Source organism: Platalea leucorodia (assembly GCF_965183815.1).
Source record: "Platalea leucorodia genome assembly, chromosome: 3".
Classification (NCBI taxonomy): domain Eukaryota; kingdom Metazoa; phylum Chordata; class Aves; order Pelecaniformes; family Threskiornithidae; genus Platalea; species Platalea leucorodia.
The window spans coordinates 67,541,509-67,566,606 of NC_138825.1; the positions used below are offsets into that span (position 1 = coordinate 67,541,509).

At 37.1% G+C, this 25,098-nt stretch overlaps 1 protein-coding gene across 1 annotated transcript in view; it reads right to left on the reverse strand.

The window, feature by feature from the left end:
- LAMA2 (laminin subunit alpha 2) overlaps positions 1-25,098 on the reverse strand; it is a 375,020-nt gene that overhangs the window by 57,183 nt on the left and 292,739 nt on the right. The window contains exons 36-41 of the mRNA XM_082305530.1: positions 24,198-24,360; positions 19,498-19,708; positions 17,803-17,919; positions 16,492-16,655; positions 12,752-12,890; positions 6,355-6,457 (exon numbers count right to left, since the gene is read on the reverse strand). Coding sequence (XP_082161656.1) covers positions 6,355-6,457; positions 12,752-12,890; positions 16,492-16,655; positions 17,803-17,919; positions 19,498-19,708; positions 24,198-24,360 — 897 coding nt within the window. The remainder of the gene's footprint in view (positions 1-6,354; positions 6,458-12,751; positions 12,891-16,491; positions 16,656-17,802; positions 17,920-19,497; positions 19,709-24,197; positions 24,361-25,098) is intronic.

The following is a 25,098-nucleotide window of genomic DNA, read 5'->3' on the forward strand; positions in this document are numbered from 1 at the left end:
GAATCATGTTTCCAGACTTCTGTTTTCAGCTTTGTAACCATAGCAGCAAACTGATTTTTATGGATTTTAATAAGGGAAGTTTCCCTAGAACTCCTGAAATTGAATACTGAGACTCCACCTGTTTAATATTTTTTTCTTTTAATTCCTCAAATACATTTTAACTGTTTTTTTTTAAATATTACAATAATAAAGCCATAAATAAGTCCCCTGAGGGAGGCTCTTACACAAAGAGATGTGAGGAGATGCTAAGGCCCGTGTCAGCTTTTCAAGGAAATTGTTCATTTTGCACAGTGATATTAACATGAAGTTGTACTTTGAAGTAACTTCTCATCCTGTAATCCAGATGGCCTCTTCTAAACACTGAGCTAATTTTGTATATGAATCACAAACTGAACTGACTTCACTTCAGCTTTCCCCCATCCTTTCATTATTAGCATTTATGAAAAATGCTGGAGCTATGATTTGAAGGCCTACAATCCTCCAGTTAATCATAGAGGCTAGACAAAATACAGGCAGCTACAATCTAAGTTTTTCCAAACTACACAGCTTATCTGACTTGGAAGAGGTTAGTGAGTCTGCACTGAAAGATGTCAGGCACCGTCAATTCACAGTAAAGTGTAGGTTGAGGAGTATCCTGAGAAATTTCTCTCAATCCTGTTTCCACTTGATTAGCTCTGCACGGAGATGGCACAGGATGCCAATCAATGCACTGTTTATTGTTCAAATCAACAAAACTGTTCATGCATCACTGAAACTAAACCCTAAAGAGTAAGCAGGATCCTGAAGGACTTTGCAGGTATGGGCCTTTAGGTTTTCTGGCTTGGTTAACATGAACAAAAAATTCTCAATTTCTGTTTATATTTCCATAGTTAAACACAGCATTACAGAATAAAGCATCATCCCTTTTTCCTCTAAGTGAATAAACTGAAATAAGTCAAATGAAAATTAAAAAAACAAAAAAATCCCTACACTCATGTTTCATTAAGAACTCACTTAAGAACTTAGTTAATTACCATTTATATACAGTGATCTATTTTTACAAGAGACAAGTATTTACAAGTATCTGTAGAACACATACATATGTGGCACTGGTTAATTACTGATGATATGCCACCATTGCAATGCTAGTGGAAACAGATGTCTTCTGATAGTATGACCAAATGCAGCTTTCCAAGCGAAACTATCCAAGAAGATATCATAGGGCTATGCTACCCAATGCGTATCCCCCAAAACCAGAATAAAGATGGAAATCTATCAGGGAGCAACACATACAGCTGTTTTTATTGATTGGATGTGGACAAATGAACTGCCAGTTGCACGCATCCCTTTCTCTTAGCTTTGATTTGTTTTTTTCAAACAGCATTCTTGCTCCCCACAGTCTCATCCTATAAAGGGAAAGATGGGTTACAAGCTGGTTTTTTTCCCCTAAAACAAGCAAGACTTAGAAACTGGCACCAGGAACAAACAGGGGAAAGAGATGTAACTAGAGAAACGCAGCTAATGATGGTTAACTTTTTGAAAAGACTACTTTCAGCACTGACTGCAGTTTTTGTATAAGTATTATGTTGGTCATCAAACTAATGCAATAATTTGCTGAATGCAATATGCCAGGTCAGCAAAAATATAAAGCAGAGGAGAATACACAAACGAGGGATTTAGCTGTGCCTATCTTCTGGAAAATGTTTTAGCTAAAAATATTCATGTGTTGTCAGACAAGAGAAGTCCCCCTCAACTTGTCAATTCTTAAGCAAAAGAAATGACATGAGCTGAATTTCAGTAGCCACCTGATACCAGTCTCCAGCTGAAGAGGAGTTTATACATCTTATTTTCACTTTTCATTGATCAGTTTTGACAAAGTCTGTATATAGTCTCAAATCTGCAATGGGGCAAGTATATTTTTAAAACAGTAAATTCAAAATTAAAAGGAAGAAAAATTGCTCCTGGCAAACTGAAAATCCCTCAAGGCACAGAGAGAATGAAGCTGGCAGGCAGCAGCATTCACTCATTTGTAGCCAAAATTTCAAAACTCTTTCTTAGCCAGAGCACTACATACAGATTTTGCTCTCCCACTAGGGTTATTCCTTCTAACTCCTAGCCCCACAGAGAGAGAAATGACGAAATCTCCATTTTAATAGCTTCTGTCAGAAGCTTTGCTTTGTAAGGACTGTTTCAGCAGTTTTTGGTGGTAATATAAAACATTTCTGTGATTAACAACCGTTTTATAACTAGGGTAATTGGCCACAAATCAGGGGAATGTCATAATGTAGCAAGAAAATACTCCTACCTCCATCACAGCCCAGCCTGGATTTCTGGAGTGTATATTAGTTGAGTGGCTTACGGGTCTTCATTACTTTAACTAATGTACTACCTGTAGTGCACAGAAATTTTAAACTAACTATTCTGTCTACCAGATCTTTATAGAGCGCCCATCATCCATCCTGCACTTCCAGTCGAGACTCTGAACCGGGTGGCTTTGCAAGATTCGTAAGAAAATATCGTTCTATTAGTTTTACACTCAACTCTCACTTTCTACCCTGGAAACACCAAGACATCCAGAAGGGATTATGCTCATAATCCTAATAACATCACCCCTTTAGAGCAAGAGAGGCGTGGCGAAAAAAAGAAACCTGTCATTGCATTTTATTCTTACACATCTGCATTCTGGGCACAACGTTAACTGATCTCTGTGGGTCACACTGTGGAGCATGGCCATGCTTTATCAGATGCGAAAAGGCGTACCGTGAAAAGTTCAGAATGTTTGTCTGTATGAAGCACTTTAAGACATATCAGAGAACATTAAGAAAGCTCCATCTCATTACCCTTCAGCATGGGGCAAGAACATAGACAAAGATCCAATACGTGCATTTTAAGCACTGCTCCCTGCTTGCATTAGGATTGCTTTATGAATCTTTAGACTGTTTAGACCTTTGCTTCTGAATTATGTAACTGCTATCAATTTAAATTCTCACTGGTGTAAAATGGGAGAATAACACACTTTTTTCAAAAATCTTTGAAGCAATGTCTTATTGAAGTTCTCAGGGTTAAATTGGACAGTCCTGTGGGCACATGGAATTGACATGCATCCAAATACGGACACTATTTTATTTTGTCCTTGAAAACAGGGCACTGTGCTATGTGGAACAGATGATTACTCTGATATAACTGCCCAAGGAGCACAGAAAGCTACGGACTCCACTCTGTGGCGCCTAGTCTGCTCAGAGGAACGCTGCGGCAGGCAAGAGGCAGCGCTGCTGTTTGTAGCGTCTCCTATACACTAGCCATGGCAAACTGCAGCAGTTTGCATTGCAGAAAGGGGCACTAACAACATCCCTATTCGTTTTTCTTCAGCCATGTTACTTAAATTGCACACTGGCCTCCCCTTGCAATTTTTTGATTTTCTGTGACATATTTACTGAAACACACCCCTCCAGCCCTAAATCTGTACTGAATCTGGCAGTAGAGAGTCGCAATAAAGAACACCCTAAATATACATTCAAGATTTACTAGTAACTGTAGCCACATTTTTTTTCTCAGAGCTGCTCCAAGAAAATAATAATATTTTTAACTTTCAAACAGTGTATGATAGTGAAATGTAATTAATGACCTTATGAAACATTATGCTTTATGACCTCATTAAATGTTATGTTTACTTGTTAACTAGTTCTGCAGTTGGAAATCCTAGAGCTGCCAAAACTAAATGGAAGCGTAGTAATAGCCAAAAGATGACTCTAAGTTGTATGGATCTCATCCTTCATGCTGTATGCTTTTCATAATGCATCTCCCAGAAGGCCAACAAAAATTTTGCATGTTAAAAAACTGAAAGACTAAGCTCTATTATAAAAATCTGTCTTGTTTATAATAAAAAGTATTTTAACTACTCTAGCATGACAGGGAAGCTTCAGGCATCATGTCTGTGTCAAGCAGTTTAAATCTCAACGTTGAATATTTACTGTGTGTGATTTTTCTAGTTCTGATGCATGAAACAAAAATAAGCCCCCAGCTTGATTTTCAGATCCTATGATGAGCAAAAAGTATCGTATCATAGCTGTTTTCCTCTCCTCATCTTTATTTCTTCCAAGTCCTAAATCTGTTTTCTCACATAGGTTTTCAAGTGCTGTGCTTTTTCCATCCTTGTGGTTAATTCCAGGTTAACCCTATTATAGCTTCAACCAATTGAATCAGATTAAACTATAATGTATCTAGTATGAAAGAATCTTTCAAAAACTACAGTGACTGGACACAATCTTCTCAAAATATACACAACAAAATTTCAAATTCCAAAAGGGAGGGGATTACAGTGTACTAATTTGGAATAAACCACAAAGTTATCAACTTGAACTTATTCTGTCTAGGCTAATCAAAATATTACTCAGTATTTTGATGAAAGACCTTCAAAATAGTTGTATGGAGGACTCAGTTAATTGATCCTCCTCTCGGACTTTACTAACCAACGGCACAAACCCTGTCTGCTCCTAAGTTGCTTTCTTTGTTATATGTAAAAACAAAGCAATTAAAGCAGTAACGTTTAACATTTTTCACAAAGGCAGATGCGTGAAACTCAGTGTTGGCCTACTTGAAAGTGGATAATTGTATCATGTTTATTTCCCCTCAGGTTTAGTTGAAATGAATTATTTTTTCAGTTCCTTTCTAAGAGTGCTGTGGAGAAAGAAGTGTTGAGTACTGTTAAACAGATGCTTCATTAGTGCTGCAATAAGTATTTTCTTAGAGGACCTATAAAACAATCTGTCTGGCTAAAGATGCAAGAAATAAACTGCTTTTGGTTGCAATGATCAGAAGATCATTAAATCATAGGCTCAGAACAGATGTTTGTCTAAAGATCATTTTTCTCCTTCTGACCAACAGTTATTCCTCACTGATGTTTGTCTAAGCTGTTTTCAAAGATTTTCAAAGGTCGAATCTCCCTAATCTCCTTAGTAATCAATTCCAGTACTTCTGTATTTTAATTACAAGGAAGATTTTCCTAATACGTGATCTGTATTAGTGCATTTGAGATATCTTAGTCCCATCTTCTTTGGAGAAACCTTGACATAACTGAAGAATATTAAGTCCCTACTAAATTGTCTCTTTTTCAGTCTACAAGTTTAAATTATTTCAATCTTTCTCCTCATCCCTCCTCCACTAGATCTCCAATTAGTCTTCATGATGTCTCAGGACTCTCTGCAAACCACCTCTGCCCTCATGAAGTTCAGTGCCCAGGACTGTAGCCAATAACTTAGCTAAAGCACTAGAAACCCTGAATGGAGTGGAAGGATTTTTTCATGTGTTTTGGAAAGCCGTGCTCCTATTCATGCATTCCTCTGTGACATCTGCCTTTTCCACCTCTACCCAACGCATAATCCATGCTTCTCTTTAGTCTCATTCTAGAGAAGCGCTACCCAGATAATTGCTCCTCATCCTGCATTTCTGCAGCTGATTATTCACATGTGCATGAAACACCTCATACGTGTCCACACTGACTACTGTCCTACCTTCTCACACTATGCCATTCATCAATAATACTCTCATTTACTGATGAGAAAATATTAAGGACTTTATAAGCACAGTCTGACCTGAATTACCAGCTTTTACATCTCACCAAACAGCATAGTTCAAAACCTTTTTTTTTTCCCCCAGTGGAAAATATTGAATAGAAATTAAATATGTTTTATTTTTCACTGAGAAACCAAAGTATTTGGTTTGGAATCTACAAACCTCATGATTTAAGCTGCATTTAGACATGTATTTATGCTTTAGGAACAAAGAAATATTTGTGTGTGTGTGAAAATAATAATTTTTCTCTAGAGATGTGTTTTTAGTTTCATTTTTTTAAGAAAGCACTTAGCAATTCCCTCCCATTACTCTTTGTTTGGCAAACATCTTCATTCTACCTCCCCATGCTTCCCTGTCCTGGCACAATCCCATAAGCACCCTGAAGAGATGTGGTATCTCTGGCTGGCACTGCAAACCCTGCTTCTGTATTGACAAGAATAAAAATTTAATGCTAGGCTGGTTTTTGTACTAATTATCTGCTAGAACATTTAGTATATCAGAACCAGTATTTCCATCCCCCTCTCCTCCCCAGTTACTCTTGCTCTTACTGTAGTTAGCAAGAGAAGATCAAGGCTCCATCCTCCTCAGCCTTCCTGTCCAAGAAACAGACAGAGGGGACAAGCATCCCTGTATAATGCCTGGACCCAACACAGGAGAATCTTTTTCACTGATACATTGTTCAATTTCAGATCAGATAATGAATTATGCTTTCTTCTACTGATACGGCTTCTTCATACTGGAAGAATAGCAGTCTCACAGTTTTTCTTGCATTTAATGGGCCTGAATGCCATATACCGCACATACCTTTAACATCATTTTCTAACATCTTGGCTTCATTAAGGACTCTGAAGCTTTTCTGAAGAGAGCTCTTGGCGCCGTCCTTCAATGATCCTTGAGGACCAGATGTCTGTAGACAAACAAGCAGTGTCATACATACAGGAAAGTCTGAAGTCATACAAGGTATATGAAGATGATCTAAGTGAACAATCATCTAAATTTTAAATGAGTATCAGTGTGCTCTGAATTATATCCCATTGCCATTTGCCATTATATTGGTCTACAAGAGACAAAAAAAAAATTCTCTAATCAATGTCCTTTTGTTTTTACGGGAAGCCAGATCTCCTTTGGAATACCAGTGATGACTTTAACAAAAAGAGAAAATGTTTATAGTGTTAAAGAAACAGGTTTGACTCTAGGAGGAAAACTTTGTCCAAAGCAAAGAGACAAACAAACAAAAAGATATTTCAACTCGAACGTGGGTTTCTCCCTACAGCTACGGACACACTGCCATGCAATACAGTATTTCTCCCTAACAGCAGCTACAGTACCTTTAGAAGCCAGACTGGATCTGATGATCCAAATTCTACTATCGGCAACAGAGATACCTTTGTGGTTAAATTCAAGAATTCTAATTGCTAGGTCAGTAAAGGAAATATAATATAAAAGAAATAGAGTTTAAAAAGAAAGACAAACTGCAGTTAATCTGAAAGACTTTTATTACTAAATAACCATCTTTCATCATATCATGCTACTTTTAATGATCTTTCTTTTGAAAAACATCCATCTCTATCTTCAGTGCAGAGATTGATCAATAGATAGAATGATTTTTCTAAATTAGATTAGTATTTTCAGTCGGTACGAAATGCTCTAGGTTTTGAACCACTTACTGTTCAGTTTGTAAGACTGAACTCAGGTCACACATCATACTGAATACATTTCTTTGAGAATACTCCTGACAGCCAGATAACATTCTATATTAGTCATGGGTCATAGCCTTGTAACTAGTATGTAATTAGGAAGCAGCTACTTTTCATTTTCCAGGGCAGATACATATACTTGAAAATTAACTATGTGTCAATTAAATGACACAGTTATTATTGCTATTCATTATTTATATAATGAGCAAGCCCAGAGGTGGTATTTTGCGTACTCCTGAATCTTTGTTGCTTTTTGACGACACTGTGAAAAACACATATTGGACTTGCCCATTTCTTTTTCTTTTAAAAATCTTAGAGAATGCTTTGGATACTTGCAAAATTCAGAACTAAGTTTTTTGTTACAGGATATCTCATGGCATATGTCACCATGTCACAGGGATAGAGCTATTAAAGATTCCTTGTATTCATACAGCATGTAAATGTATGCTTAGCTTTCATCATAGGCTAAGTGATTTTAAGAAGGCCCACATGACTGCCGTATTTCCAAGCTCACTTGAAATATTAAGCTGCGTACACAAATTCCTTTCAACATCAACAGAAACTATGCATTCGAAGGATGAACAAAATTAGCGTCTTATAGATTATCTTTATCACATAATAGAAGTAGCATTGGTAACAGAAAAATACATATAAACCCAGGAAAAACAAAGACTATCCAATTAAGCAAAAGACTGCTCCTGAAGGAAGAATGTTTGGCCAGATTTTGTGGCAGATGCACCTGTCAAATCAGATAATACTTTTATATTCCTTTTCCCATTAGCAACAGAACCCAGGGTCTGATCACTCTGTGGCCATGGACTTCAAAAATAATGATTGTTATTATTATTAAATGACTTGGCATGGTTGACTGGCTGTTACAGCAGTTAATATTCAATACAATGAAGTTGGAAGGCCAGGTTTACAATGCAAAACCAAGAAGTTCATCAATTTAGGCACAATAATTGGGCATGTGCTGACAATTAGTCAGAAAGAGATTTCAGCACAAAGTTAATACTAGAGAAGCCCCTTCAGAGACAAATACACTTGTACTGATTAAAAGCTTTATTTTATATTTATTTTAAAGTAATTCTGAAAGGGAGGATTAATCAAGAATTCTGATGCAAAATATACTTTTTTTGCTCTCTTTTCTTGTGGCTTATAAGATGTTGAGTTATGATGAAGTCAATAAAGAAAAAAAACATTTTCTGGCTTTGTGTGAGGTGAGTTTGTGTGCTTGGATCATGATGAACCCCTTTATGATTTAATAAGGCTGACAGCCAAGGGTCTTCGATATTATTTTCTAAATTGGGACACCTGCTGTAAAAAAGAAAAAAAAAGTAAGAAAAGATTGTGATTCAAGATAAATTGGAAAATCGCAGGGTCTCAGGAATCTAATTTGTTCTAATTCTGCCTCTTCCAGAGCATCCATAACCTGGGAATACCTTCCTCACGCCCCCTACCCTCCCCACACAATCTCTGTGCAGTCTGACTGCTTTTAGCACCTTGTGGCAGAAGTGGGATCTCATTATGTATCCAAACAATGCAATCTCAACCGTGGTTTAGAAGCATAAGTGCTGTTATAATAATACAATACAAAATGCTGCCACTGAAACTATACATCATCCTTAATGGTCTGTTTTTTCCTATCCATGGCTTAGCAAAAATTTTAACGAAGTTTAACAGCAAAAGAAAAACAGCTATCAGATTACAGAAAAACCATCAGATTACAGAAAAACTCTATGAATTGATAATTAGCAGATAATTTCGGGTAAGGAAAGAATTTATGAAGAATATCCCCTCTGTCTTCCTTTTTCTGGTATTTCAATGAATCTTGAACCCTGTCAAACAGCCCAGCTTCCGCAGGAGTGGCAGAAAGATTTCAGTTCAGCCCATAGTCTGGTGGGTTATGGCATTCTTCTGGGTTGGAGGAAATCTCTCCAGATCTCCCAGGGATGACTGTGTGAATCACTGACATCGCAGTAACAGGGAAACGTGCTACAGTCTGCAAGTTTGAATAGGATCAGCCATAGTCATAGCATTCTGTGAAGACTTCCCCAACAGCACATGCTGGGCATGGTCTGAACACGTATCAGACTGAGAATTGACGGGGACTTTGCAGAAAGGATTTTTGAATGGAAGTAAACATGAAGTAGGCACCATGTTGCCCAAACCTGCTGGCATGTTGGTGATTTTGGTCACATGCAGAGGTACAGCTCTAAGCATGGATGTAAATGCACTAGGACAGTTTTGAGAATCACATACTTGAACTTACACACATACAAGGTATTTTATAGACCTAAATACTAGTTCACATCAGTAAAAAATAGTTCTGCCTTATTAAATTTAATTATTTTCTTTTCACATACACTTATACCCTGGGAAGTTTTCACCTATGCAAGACTGGGCTACTCTCATTTTTACCAGTCCTGAAGACAGCTGAGCATTCTGAAGTACCAAAACGTTACAAATGGTTTGCACCTCAGGACATCCTCACGAGGAGGATGGCTAGGCAGCTTTATGCCATTACCACGTAAGGGAACCTAGACACCCAACATAACTGTCAGGGTACCACAACAAAGAAAATCAAAAGCAAAGAAGCAATTAGGACCCTAAACACCCAACATGTCCCTGTGGTTTCAGTTACTAGCCTATTAGCCCTCTCTAAAAAGCTTAAGAATAATCACAGTTTTTCAAGATGTATTGTAAAACTATGATTCTGATCTGTGAGACACAAGCTGGAGCTGTTAACATGACTCCTCTCTTCAGTCAGTTACTGCCTTGGCTAAGTAATGGGATGTTGAAGCTGCTTGAATGCTAGAGATTTCTCATCTGTGATTAAATTCATTTTGCTTTTAAAAGGGAGAGCAAATCCATCATAAAAAGCTCGGGAGGAATTTTTCTGTCATATTTTTAATACATTTTTTTCTAGTAATTTATCAGGCTTCCTGTAATCACGATGGATTTTAAGCATCTTTTCGTTCTTGCTTTTAGCAACATTAGCTTAATTTGAAAACAAAGTAATTTTCCCATTACAAACCAAAATACAAAAACCCACTGAGATATCACTAAGGTTCTTGTAAATTATTCGCTCCACTGATGTAGAGGGTGGAATCTAAAACTCAGTCTTGTCCCTACCATCTCTACTTCATGCACCAGCTTGCTGCTGTTGGGAAACCTTCTTCCCCCTGCCCCAACATTATAATTGCTCAATGGGAGAGGCTAGGCTCAGGGATGCCTGTGAGCTTCATCCCTTTTCTCTATTATCTGCTAGCATCTGGAGAGCAGAGTGTTTTATAGAAGGTAGGCACCCACAACTGCTCTCATAAAGAAGAGAACATGGCTCCATCTTTCAAAGGGAGGGGAAAGACATGATGTCTGTCTTCTACACAGGGTCCCAAAGAGCACCTTCTCAGGAAGGAGGGGACAGAGTTTCTAGGGGCTTCTAAGTCTGGGGGTCTCAAATCCCCAAATACTGCCTTCTAGGAGAGTGCTTGAACCATGGTGCTCCAGACAGCCCTGAGTGAGGGTGCACTCCCGCTCCCATGCTGAAGCTCAGCTAAAAGTAAGTTCCTTGGGGCCTGCAGAAAGATGGAGCCTGATTTACCCAGTTAGCAGTTAAGCTCTCCACTTAGGATGAGCAAACATTCAACAGTTTTTGCATTAAAAAAAAAAAAAACCAAAACCAACAGAGAAATGATGACTGAACTTCACAATTAACACATTTTTTAAATCTGGCCCTAAATCCTCACATGATCATTTACCAAAAAATGGTTAAATTCTACCTTGCTCCACAGCAATTTGATTACCCCTACTCTATATCAAGTCAAGTACATTTAAAAGGCAGCAGCTCCCTCCATTTTCTTCTTTATCAGCTAGATCCCTGTTACGCATATACAGTTCATAACAAAACCAAAGCTCTCTCTAATGAATACATGCAATGGAGATGCTTAAAACCTCACCTTAATAATATCTTTCTTAGTCTCTTTCATTGCTACTCACTTGCCTCTATTTACATCATATTGTCCATTTTCACCACCATCCCTTTCAAATTATCTATCCACTTTCTCTCCATGGTATAATCAGCCGGTTCACTACGCGATATATACTCTTTTGTAGCCATACTGTAATTGCTTGCTTTGTTTCTTCACTGCTATACGTGCCTTTTTTTCCTGTTCAATCCCTGAAACAGCTGCCTGCCTCACTCACTGCAAGTCATGAAAGGAGCAAAAGATAGCTATCTGTAGTAAATCCTAATGAGAAGAAAAAAAAAATCCACAGCTCTTTATTTACTTCTGCAGTACAATTAGGAGTTCCAGTGAAACAAATAACTATTTACAGAGAACTAGCGCATACTAATGCGTGAGGTGAAATTTTTTCATCAAGAGAGAAATATAGTAATTAGTGTCAACTTCTATTTCAAATAACAATGTAAACAGCCTAAATATATTAAAATTTTTGTGCAGTGGCTAGGTCACTTTATCCCTCTGCTAAATACAGAGCTTTACAGCATGTGATTGCTTTTGCTATTCTCGTAATCCATTTGACTGAAGTAGCTCCCTGCAAGCTACTTTTATTCATGTACAAGGGCTGTAACTACAAGTTGCGTCTGTTCATCTATATGTTTCTGTATCAAATATAGGGTTCGGCAATTTCATATTATACTCTCATTTCCTCGTGTTTCTGTGTGCCCGTGAAGTGCACATCAGTTGCTCTCTGACCAACTTCCACAAATTAGCCATTAACTCCTTTGATATTTGACATAACAAAGTAATTTTGGTTATGCTCAGAACGTTTTCTGCTCACAGTATATGCATTAAGGAGCTGAGTTCCTTGTTATGACTCAGGCTGGAGAGCTGGCTTTACCTTACAAACCTATTTTTAAAAGTTCTCTCCGTTTTCTCCAAAAATTTGCATGCAGTACCTCATAGTGAGAATAAGATTTCTCTGTGAAAAATAGCAGAGTTCACAAAAGAAGCTGAATGGTTTCTATGAATAAAACTTTCTGCTCCCCTCCTACAATTCTCCATTTCTAGAATTCTGCTAGGTGAATGCTCAGAGAAGTGCCTCTGAGCATTTTCGTGGAACTAAAGGGTGAAGAGTTAATTAAGGTATGGAGTTCTTTAGATGTGTACAAAACATTCGTTAAATATAAACTAGCTTTATTGAGTATCCCATGACCTACACTCCTGACTCAAAGCTTTCCTGCAGCAGCTGTTGGCTTGAGCCACAGACAGAGACTGAAAGGTGAAAGACAGAGGGAGGAAGAACAGTAGACAAAAAGGGAAAGAAAAATAAGGAACAGGAGTTAGGAACAAATGGGGATGTAGTTTGAAGGTACGTGTAGCTCTGTCAGGGGCATAGCTTTCTCATCTCAACACAGGAATCTATGGTGGCAGGGGTCTCTAAATAAAGTCGTAAGATGGCAAAACATGGATCTGAGATAAGGTGTAGCACATTTCCACAGAAAATCTAAGCCTGCTTCCCAATTTACTTATTTTTCTTACCGCTTGCATAGCTTCATTTGCAAGAGCCTTGGCTTCCTTGGCAACTTTTTCAGCTTCATCTGTGTAATCCTTGATGTTCGTATAAGCATTGAAAGCAAGTGTGGCATTGAAAGAGATGTTTTTTGCTTCAGCAAGAATTCTGTTGGGATGGGAAAAGTAAACACACTATTAAACCTGCTATCAGAGCTCAACAGAACATAGTATCCTACTTTTTCAAACCCAACAGCCTGTATTTCTAAGGTTATTTCTAAGGCATTTCTTTAGAGAGCAATGCTACACTTGAGATTTCAGGAGTTCTGGCATCATGTGTTTAATGGAATTCACATTTTATCTATGCAGAAAGACATAAAAAACAGTGTTGGCTAAAAGAGGAGGTTCTGTGAGATAAAAATGGATGAGACACTGAGAAAAGACAGTGTAGTGCTTAACACTATAATGCAGATAACATATTCGTAATGTGGGTTTATAGATTATGTGTTGAGCCAGGCAACTCAATGAATTTTGTGCTGTATGAATATGGGGGGATCATCATAGGCATTTGTTAAAGTAAAATGTATGAACAACTAATTTCTTGGTCGGGATGCCAAATACAGAAATACCAGGTTTGGAGATCTCACTGTCTAAACCAAATGCTAAATGTTAATTTTGCTGACCAAAATGAAAAACATAACCAATAATGCTTCATATTGAATGGGGTGTTCCATTTACATGAAATAGTCCATTCTAATAACTATAATTAGATTAAAAAGTAATTATAAACACATAATATTTCCTGGTGCAGGGCCTGGAGCTCAGCTAACCCCCTTTCAGGGGAATTTCTAGCCAGCAGGCTGGAGAAATCACTTTTCTTGCACTCTGTATGATATATTCAAATATTTTCTGCAAAGAAGTACTGCACTTACAGAATTAACTTGAAGACATCTATCTCAGAATACATTATGCCTGATGCCTATGATGCTTTTCCTGATTAAATGGTAAATGGGCTAAAATCCCTGCTTGAACTGGACAAGAATGGATTTGAACTTGGATTTTTGCCTCTCTGGGAAATGTTCTAGCCATCAAGGTATATGGCAATATAAGGGAGGCAGGGATTACTCCTGCTGGACCTGTTCCAGCTTGTATAAAATACTTAAGTCATTGAGACAGTGTGTGCAGAAGAAAGAGAAATTCATTCTCTAACCTAGTAATTAACCTATTCTCTGGGGACAGCTGGGCTCCAATCCTCGCTTCAATGAGTATTTAATGATTTCTACAAAATGCAACAGGAAAGACGAAGGGGATGGAAGGTATACTCCCTGGACTCCGCATGTAGTTAATAGAGGGAGAGAGATTCCCTTTAGGCTACTGCAGAAACAGCATGACTGAGCCGCCTCTGCATCACCCCTGGAAAAGCATATCTCCTTCCTCAACTACAGATGGAGCTCACTAGGCTATAGAAAGTTTTTGTGATGATCTCTTAGAGAAATGAGCAGCCCAGAATGGCTCTCTAGCTAGTAGCTCAAGTACTGCTTAGAAATATGGTTCAAATCTCTTCTGGTTAGGAGGGAACTGAACTGAATTTGCCAAATACAAACGATATTTACTCATCAGCAGGCAATTACCCATAAGGGAGAAGCCTATACTAATACCTCCTTGTATACAGGAAAAATAACTATTTTTTCTAGGTTAAATTAACAAACTGTTTCATGTTCTAACTCTCAAGAGAACATCCTCACCATCAATCAATTTACTATTTGAAGCCTTAGGGGGTGATCGGAGAGAAAGGGCTCTCCCTCAATTTCTCCTGTAAGACTTTCCGGCAAATTTAGTATTAACTGAAAGACACCCAAGTGCCAGTTGTGAAGACAGATACATTTTTGAATTCCTAAGACAGACAGAGACTGCATATTCCTGTAAAGTATGACTGTTTAATGTCAGTGCATGAAGTAAACAGCTTTCTCCTGATGCAGGACTACATAGCACCTTGGTATTTCTTTCTCCTTTGAAATTATGTATCTGACCACATTAGGAATTTTAATTATTTTGAACAATCTGTTTTTAGATATAGTTTTTTAATGTCCTTGATTCTGCATTTTTTATAGTATATCTTGAGAACCTGAGGTTGCCATCCAGATCAGACAGAAGTATACATGGTACTGCTATACCACAGTGAATGCGACTTTAAACACTACCCTAAACTCTCTAAGGCCAAGCTGTCAGCCTATGTTAAGACAGAAGCACATGCACGCACCCATAAAAAAGTCTATTTAGCATAGTTAAAAACCTCTATCTCACAATATGTCTTTCCAACATTTCATTAAGGAGGCAAAATATTCTTTTCTGTCTATGTTTTCTCTACTTAGTTCCTCCATGCCAACTTCCCATGTAGTTGGATATTTATATCCAAATTCAGTACTGTGGTTGGATGTGACAGTAGTCACCTACTTTAGGCCTGGAGATGCACCACAAAACTGACACGTCCTAATCAGACAGTGCACATACCATTTACAAAAGCCACATTTGTCTAGAAACAGTGCCCTTCAAATCCTTTTTACTTAGGAAATCACAGCTATCATTATTTTATATACTCCTCAAAACATGAATTAGACTGAATATCTGGAGTAGTATGACTACAGTATATATGAAGACAGTAATTTTACAAGTATCAGACACTTTATCAGAAATAATTCTGTGCCTTTTCCTCAAAATTACAGATGCTGGCAAGAATAAAATGTGTTAAGCATCTGCTCACAAGTCTTTGCGATATTAAAGTCTTCAGGTAGATCTAAAAGATGTAAGCAGCAAAAAAGGAGCATATTGTTGATGTTAAAAAAAAATATATCTTTTTTTTTAATTGTGCAGTGCTTTTGAGAAAATAAAACTCTGAAGCTATGCTGGTGACAGGTCCAAGAGGCAGAATACCCATGATCTATTTCTGAGTATTACTGTTGCAAATTACACTTACTCTTTATGGCTTGCTTTCTTAAATGCAAAAAATGCAATAAAACAAAAGACACCCCTCGTCTTCCCCCCCAAAAAAAAACCTGAACAAACCCAAAACAAAACAAAAAAACCCCTTACCTTCTATTCTTTCCAGGAAACTATATTCATGATGTTATAAGTTATAAAGTAGCATACTTCTGAAAGGGCTGTGGTCATATAAACCAAGGGCACTGCAATTCTCACTTGTATTTAAGAACGTGATAGTGGTAAACAGAAACTGAAGTTTCTGTACTTAGGTTTAAGCATTTTGGCCTGTGACACCTACTCATTTTGGGAGAGCATTCTGAAACCACTAGAGGGATTACTGTTTGTCACTATGGGGGATTTCTGACAGTAAACAAATTAGCACCACGATAAGGGTTTTCTACCAAAATGGTCATCTTAAAAATAAAAATACTGCTTGTTTGTAACAAATGTTTGTGAAAACACATAGTGGACTCTGTAAGACAAAGTTAAATTTTTTTTACAACAACACAGAAGTAAGCATATGGTAAGTTAAACTGTGTTAAGGGTGCATCTGAGGGCACTGTTTGCAAGCAATGCAGCCTATAAGCATCACAAGATGTGTGAAACGATTTACAAGAGGTACACACACCAGTTAACCAACTGGATAGTTGTATACTCATATAGAACACTGATTATTTGTATACTCCCAGTGACAGATGTCAAAGTCTTAGAAGAATGCCCTTCAATTTCTGTCAAGCAATTTTACAAACCTGCTTCGTGATTTTATCATTACCGATGAATGGCTGCCTTACCCATCCAGTATTGCAGATGATTCATTCAGCTGGGCTGCATGGTTCTCAGCTTGCAACACCTTTTCTGGCAGCATCCTGTCATGAATTTCTTGTGATAAGTCGTCTATTTTATCCTTCAGCTGATCAGACATTGGCTGTATCTTATCTGCCACACCTTCTACATACTGAAAATGACAAAAGAAAGGCCTTTAAGCGGCTGAATGCAAGCATTCTGTAGCCCTTTAGATATATATATATTTTCCTTGTGAGGTATTATTGCATAACTTCCCCGTGTATTAAGACTTCAGACAAATAATATGGAAAGAATAAAGGAATGGCTGTACTAGAGAGCGGAGGGGAGACAAAACTATATTCCAAGAGTTACTTGCCTCTCTTAAGCTTAGTAGTTTTTATTTTACAATTAAGGAACTGCACATTTTAAAAGTTTACAAAATCTAATTTGGATTTCTTTCCTAAATGTAGATGCATTCATAGTTATACTAAGCTGTCATTGTGCTCCACAATAATAACAAACCAATGACAGAAGTTTCATGTTTCAGGACCATCATATTTTGAGTGACTCCAATGTATTTTTGCTTATTAAGGTATCTTAGCAAGAACTATACTTTTTGAAGACCTGCCATTCCTGTTCAAATAAGCCATCTCAAAGTGCTTCCTTTCCCATTTCTCCAAAAGGCATTTTTTCATTCACTACAACACTTTTCAATGCAAGATGGAAATATTTCCAGAACCAATGATATTTCAAGATATATTTTTTTTTTGTAGCTAAGGCACTGATCTCAAACTCTGTTGATAAAACTTTTAAGGCAGAATTTTCAAAAACATTACGTAAAATGAGAGTGCAATCCTCACCTCTCCCTGATCTATCTAGACTTAAAATTGTTGCCACAGGCAACAAATTATTTCTGAAGTTTCCTTCTGATATGCGCAACAGTTTTCGTGCAGATAAATCTACATCTAGATCACAGAGTTGCAGTGAGATTATGAATGGATCTGCTGCATCTGCATTTCTAAAGATAAAGTCAGTACCGCAACCACAATACCATATTTATAAAAGAAGGCAGAGTACATGAAAAATTATGAGCTAGCTCTTTATGTAATCCAATGAATAGTTTAAATCTCAAACTTAATCAGTTTTATATACCAGATTAGCTTTTCTGCCATACAGCAATGGAAAAATGATTTCTTCCAATCAAATATTCCAACATTGATAAAGAAAAAAAAAATTAGGTGTTACTTTAATTATCTATTTTGCTTCCATAATGATGCTTTGTTGTACAAATTGTCAGATAAGGATGATAAAACACTCACCTCTACAGCTAAGCTGATTTCAGCTGCAAGTTTGTTGGCTTCATTAAGGACATCATTCCCTTCCTGCAGGCTCTTCTCAACATCTTGTCTGCCATCTTCTACAGCTTGTTTCTTTTTCTATAGGATATGTTCACACAAAGAAAACCATGAGTTGTTTACTGGAACGGGGTTGCCAGTTCAAATACCAGCATCCCAATACAAGACTGCATTTTGTCACCTTGCCACAATGCCACTTCTGGAATTCTCTGAGCTTTCAGAGAATGACAACAATAAAGCACATATAATGTAAGATACCTTTTCTTTTTCCTCCTGTCCCCAGCTTTGTATCCCCCTCCCACATGGTAGGGTTTTTGTTGCTCTGTAACAGAGGTAACTGACTGTAGTACCATTGCAAAATGCATCAGAAAGAAGTTAGAAATCCTAATGCAAGTTCCTCATTTTGACAAGTACCTTCTCTGGCTATGAAGGCAAAATTCATCAAAATATTCTGCTGCTTTCTTATTTACGTCCTATTTACGGTGTTTCACTAACTACTGAATGTAAAATAAAAAATGATTGTTCGGATCAACCTTAGGATTCTTGATTTTCCAACTAGTAAAAATACTGCATATTATGTAGTAAGGATGGACTTCTGGATAAGGAACTGGTAATTTCCTGTGCAAGACCCATTGAGTATCACAGATCAGTTTGATAAGAGACCATGGCATTCTAGTGTTAAGCGTGCTGTGATGGCTTCTTGGTCAGAACAGGGTCAAAATAAAGCAAAAAACCTCCTCAAAACAACCAGGTGTTCCAGCAGGACTGCTGGAAAGGATGCCTTCAGGCACTCTGATACTGTGATGCAGAGAATATTTTAAAAACTGAGATAGCAGGTAATTTCTCCAACCTTTATCCATCCACATTTGGCAAGAAAATGCATGGAAGAGAGATCATTTAACTTCTTTACAGCACTGTATTTCCTTAATTCAATCAAGCCCACAAATCTCTGCTGAGAACTGAGGTCTCGGAACTCTAACCTCATCATTGTACATAAGGCGAAAGCTCTCCGAGATACAAACAGAGTTGAAACATTTATCTTCATTAGGTTGACTCTGCTCTTTATGTCTTGGTTAAATGCTTGTTAATGTACAGTATAATATGCTCTTTAAGTCTCTGCAATTTAAATTAAATCACAAGCAGACCCCTCTGCTATGAGGAAGATCATTTATAACAGCTACTAACTACAGAGGATAAAGTTTGATTTATTACTCTGTAATATCCACATACCCCCTTCAGTCTTCTTCCCAGGGTTTGGAGAGGGAGATGAAAGTGTAAATTTTCTAGGAGCAAATATATGACAGTGAAGATTTTAACTGAACTCCTATTTAAATCCTGAGCACAGGATTTGAATTTTACATGACTATTTATACTGGGATGCATTTAACCTCCCCCAGAATAATAAAACCAATGCACTCTCTACTCAGTGTTTAATAGCAGATGATATTATTTTGATAAATCTGTAGAGTAATTCTACTTTTAAAAACCAATGCATTTCCTTATTCTGAGGAACAGGTTTCCTTTTAATTACATCAGATATAGTTATTTTTGAATAATATTTTTCGTTTGCTTATATTTTTGTTTCAAGATTTAATCATGCAAAGTTTCAAACTTTGATCAGATTCCAAGTAATCAAGGATACAACTTGTCAGCACTCACCTCTACCATGGTCATATTTTTTTGGTTGACTGCAGATAAATGATCAGCCTCCCTGATTTTACTCATAGCTTCTCTTAGCAGATCTCGAGCGTCATCAACTTTGGTGTGGTAGTTTGCTAGCTTGTCCCGGACCTCATTTTTGAGATCCTCATTTTTCTTACTGGGCTCACCAAATAATGTCTTCACCTTGTCCAAAAGATCTTCTGCATTCCTGCAATACATCACCACCCATGAAGGCACTGAGTTCATATTCCCTACACCAAATAATCTGAATATTCTTAAGAACATGCAAATGAAATAGACTTCTAAATTAAATCTCAAAATAACTTTCAAGAGAACACATGCTTAATAAAGTGAAACGACAGCTGTTCTTAAGCCCTTTCTTAAAGAGGTTTTTAAATGCCACGAAGGTCCTATATATGAAGTAGAAAATATTCAAATATTCTCCACTGAAGACTGTTTTGTTGGGGTTTTATTTTTTTGTAAGTTGCAATTCTTGAGATCTGACTAGTAAAGCGAGGTTTTCTGAAACATTTCAACTTGTCTAAAAGATTTCCTTCATTCACATTAATGTGACATGTGACACAAAGTGGTCTCCTACCTTGAAATGAGGGAGATATGTAGATATGCCTGATTTCAAGCTGTGTTGGAGCAGACGAACTGCTTTAGACAGTTGAAAATCATAAATACTTTCCTGTGAAATAAATAACCCCCAGGATCCCTGGATTTATGACTACCAGTTGCCAAAGAATTTTGCTATCATTTAAAATAAATTCTGGGATATTTTTAATAGACTTTGGCAACCCAGGAATAGAAAGTTCCCAAGTGCCTGCTTTTGGCAGGGAATACAATATTTCGTGATCATCAGAGAAGTGTTGCACCCAAGTTTAAAGGACTGGAGTACTGGAGTCTTTATGTCCTGTCATTTCTCTATCTCATGATACTAGGCCATTGAATCGGTTTCATGTAATGCAACACCACTACAAGAAGGAGAGAAAAAAAAAAAAAAAAAGACAAAAAAAAGAGGCACCTCCAAGATGATGCTTTAGAGATGAAGAAAAATCCTAAGTAAACAGGAATTTGTAGGATAGATAATACCTACAGAAGAAATCTATCGCACTTCCCCCTAGAACAGATTAAGTTTTTCATACCGTCTCATTATGGCAATGGGTCTGAAGAAGCTGTGTGGAAAACAAGAACTGTATTTTCTGAAAAACACTGCAGTTTGTCCTGCCTATAGTCAGTTCCATTAGAAACCTTCTAAAAATAAACACATAAATAAATGCACACAGAAAAAAAAAAATCTGAGAGGTGGAAAAAATATGCTGCCACTGGGCATAATTTAAATGAAGGATCTGAACCGGAGCCAAGGAAAGTCAAATTGTTACCTTAGCTTTGGGATTTTCTGAGATGGACTTTTTTTGCCCCCATCTGCCCTGCCTTTGGTTTTGATGAAAAAAATTATTCATGTTGTGATTTTGCAACTTCTGAGGACAAAATATTTAATGAAAAATTAAATCCCAGTATTGACACCTTGTCACAGAAGAAGTGTAGAAAAGAATTCAAAATTTCTCCCATACATCCTTCATTGTTCTTTGTATAAGCAGCTACAGGCTTACACTTCTGGCAAATTTTGACACCGTTATGAGACTGCACTACTGGAGGAACAGTACAAGACAGATGACTTTCCTTTTTATGCCCTTGCCTCATAGCACAGTCCAAATTACCTATCTGTCCAGTAGTCTACCTCAAAACTCCTTATTGGTGCTTTAAAGATAACACTTCCATATCGACCTGTTGTGCATTTTTCCCTCCGCTCTCTATAATGAAGTATAAGGCAATAAATCTGCTCCATGTAATCCCTTGCTTTATGTACTAGAATTTCTATGTGACTGCACTGCACCACATTTCTTGAAATACTATCTTGCACATTTAAGCTGTGCTACTTTCACTGGATACCTTCCTAGAAAAAGAACAAGACTATACAAAATGCTTGAAGTGTTAGAAGAGACAATCACAGGTCTGGCCTAACACCTGGAAAGCTGTATGGTCTGGATCCTCAAAATGAGTACAAGGGAACAAAAGAAAGATTAGACACTGATGACAACATGATTAAAAAAAAAATAAACTGTATATATATGAGAGTCTAAATATGTTAGAGTTGTCCTATCTATCTGGAGAAGAAATGAGGGCTATAACATCATGAGTAGCATGGATAAGGTGATGAACTGTCCAGCGTCTCTCCAAATACAAAAATGAAAATATCAGGAATTGATGTCAAAACACAGGAGGCATCTTTTCAAACACTGTGTGGCTGAGTTATGCAATTCATTCTTACAGGAAACTGTATGATAGAAGTTCACAGTGGCTCAAAAGCCATCAGACAAATTTATGGAATAAAAAGTCACACAAAAATAAAGCTATTCAGCATACTAAATAGAAAGATAGAATTCTGGCTCACAGCATCCCTTGATAGCAACTCAGTGGCATCCGAGAAAATGTGTAGGAATGTTATAAAATATTGAAAGATTTATTTCATAAGTATGAAAATCAGGGCAGTTTAGGACAGAAACTGGTGTATTTTTAACATGTTCTTTTTAGAGAGAAATTATTGACTAATGTGCCATTTCAGTACACTGAAGCAATCAGATTACAGACTTGATTTGAAAAGTTTGAAGGAAAATAAATGAGGGAAAGAGCTGCACATGCAAGAGAAGTTTTTCCATCTATGAGAGTAAGAAGACTTTACTTAATTTGTCTTCTTCATTTAACTGTTGAGAATTCACTGAAAACATAGGAGAGGTAAGAAGAATCCCCTGATTCTTGTCATTCTGTTCTTGGACAAAATCCTGAAAGCAGAATACAATCATTGCCAAAAGACATCTTACCAAAGAGTAAACATGATTAACTACTTCAAAGTGATCATGAGACTTGCAGAGCTATTAAAAAGTATTTCTAAATGATTCTGTAAGAATACATGTGAGCATAGTGATCCACACACATGCATGCGCACACACACGGTTTTAAGAATGATTAATTTTTCTTCATCCTTTTTCCTTGCAGAATGTATCCTATCCTCTATCTTACTACATTATTTAAGCAGTTTTAAGACATTTTTCTTTAAGAGGCAGTACTTTATAAGAGTTTCAAAAAACATTGTCTAGGGAGCTTTCCTCCCCTCCCCATAATCCACAGTGACTAATTTTCCTTCTGTTGAGTTCACTGCCAAAATTTCTTGGATATCAATGACTGCCTATAAAGAGGTAATCCTGTCCTTAAGATAAACTATACAACTTTGATTGAAATCAGTGAGTATATTCATGTATTCCTTAGTATAAAATGCATTCCTTTATCAAGAAATGAAAACACTCACTTTGCACATTTCAGGAAGAATGGTAAGAGGGAGAGAAGTTCTTTCCCTCAAAAAAGCCCTACTGCACTTTAGCTATTGGGCTAAACTAGAAAATTATTTCATGCTCGTCTGACAGTTTCATGCTGGTTGTAGCATTTGAGGACTAAGAACACCTTGTTTGAAAGGCCTCCCCCCAGCCTGCCCTAAAATTGCAGGCAGCACTTTCAAACGTTTGGCTAAATTTTTCTAATCCCTACTTTTTGTGGAATCAGAAGAAAAAGCAATAAAACATTACTGAAAAATAAGTTTGCAATATATCCTTTCTCAAGAGAACAGAAAGCAGAACCATCAGAATTATGGGAAGAAATACTGAACTGGTAGGATATTCAGAAAATGATCCAGTTTATAAAGTGTAAGATAGGCAGTGCAAATCTTATTCTATACTGCTTGGAATTCTTAGCTAATCTTGTATTCTATTTATGTCTCCTTACAGTATGCACGCACCTGATAACTGACATTTTCAGGCCTGAATACCTCTATCCCTGACAGTTTTCTGGGCCATCACAACTTCAATGGACCACGCAGCTGCTCAGCTGGATTACCTGCTAGTTGTTTGCTCTGGTGACATGCTAAGCAAAGCCTAGCTCTAGGAATATGCCTGGTCTGACTGATACAGAAGTAACAGACTACCAGAATTTTAACTTCAAGCCAAGTATTTTTCTGGATCAGGTAAGTTTTCAGCATTTTGCAAAATTCTTTATAAAGAGCTGCCAATATAATTGTGTGTGTGTGTGTGTGTGTGTATATATATATATATATATATAAAATTTTTACAGATAGCTAAATAACCAAACCCTGGGCTTCTGAACTGTGCCACAGAGTTGGAATATTCTGATCTACACTATTCTATGTATGGCAAAATACATCCTTTTGAAAGGCTATGCTACTGGACAAACTTTGCAGACAGATAATATTTTTCTTAGACCAATTAGTTTTCCAGAAAAACCCCCAAGCTACTAGACAAGCTTTTTAGTACAAAAGCCATTCATCAGATCTGAAGCAGAAGCTAAAAACAAACTGAGAAAAATTGCTTAGAATTAGATTAGAAATGTTGCTGTTACCTGTTGAACAGAGAAGTAATTTCCTAGGGATTGCTTTCTACGTACATAAGCATTTCCAAAAATGCAAATGCTACATTAACAGATATGAAGTATTAGACCTTGCTTTCCTTAACATTTCTGTAAGCCTCTTTCAAGCCAGTTTGAAAACTTGGTTGGAAAAGATGACAATCACATTTACAAGAGTCAGATATCACTGGGAGGTTGAAGACTGAGGTCTCTCTACTCACTTTAACTCATCTTGAGCTATTCTTTCTTGCATATTCAGCGCTCTACTTCTCAACTCTGCGATCAGTCTGTCAGCCTCACTCTGCAGTTCTGGAAGACTCTTCTCCAAGGTCTCATCTTGGGTTCTGAGTGTCTCGTTCAGTTTTATAGCTTCTTCATTTGCAGCTGCAGGGGGCCAAAAATATTTATGTAAGGAGTTAGTAAATAAAAACAACAGAGAGACTTAGGCTTTAAGCATCTGCCCATCAACTCTATCAGCAAGTGGAATGCAACTTGCACTGGTTATTCCTGCTGTGAAATATAACGGATGGTTAATCCAATGATCAGTAACAAATGAGAAAATGTTATATGTTTCATCAAACCTTTTATTATAGCTCACTTTTAAGCACAGTAATTAAAGGGAAGAAGTCTTTATATCCAGTATAAGAAATATATTGCTCCCCTCCTCCTCCTCCTGAAAGAAAGAATTTGCAGTGAACCTTCAAAACAGCAGAAAATAATCTGGTATATTGCTCATAGAATTAAGGAGCAGGCAGTACAAGCAATGAAAATTAGATTTAAATTACTTTTGGAGAACGTCAAAATATGTCATTTTTAGCATTCAGACTTAACAGTGCTAGGAAGAATAAATGATTGGGAAATTTTGGAAAAAGGAGAGAAGAGTGAAAGACACCCACAGATGTCTAAACCTGCTCATGTGTTTAGAAGCAGATACCCAGAAATGGAAAAGAACGGTATGAAGGTTGGAATATATGATAGTACACTGTAAATGTATTGCATGTTTGCAATAGCTGAATTATTCCTAACTGATAAAGCTGTACACATGGTATCATGTTCAAGGACTAAAATCTTTCTGCCATAGCACACCACAGCACATTAGAATATACACTTCCAGAAGCAACT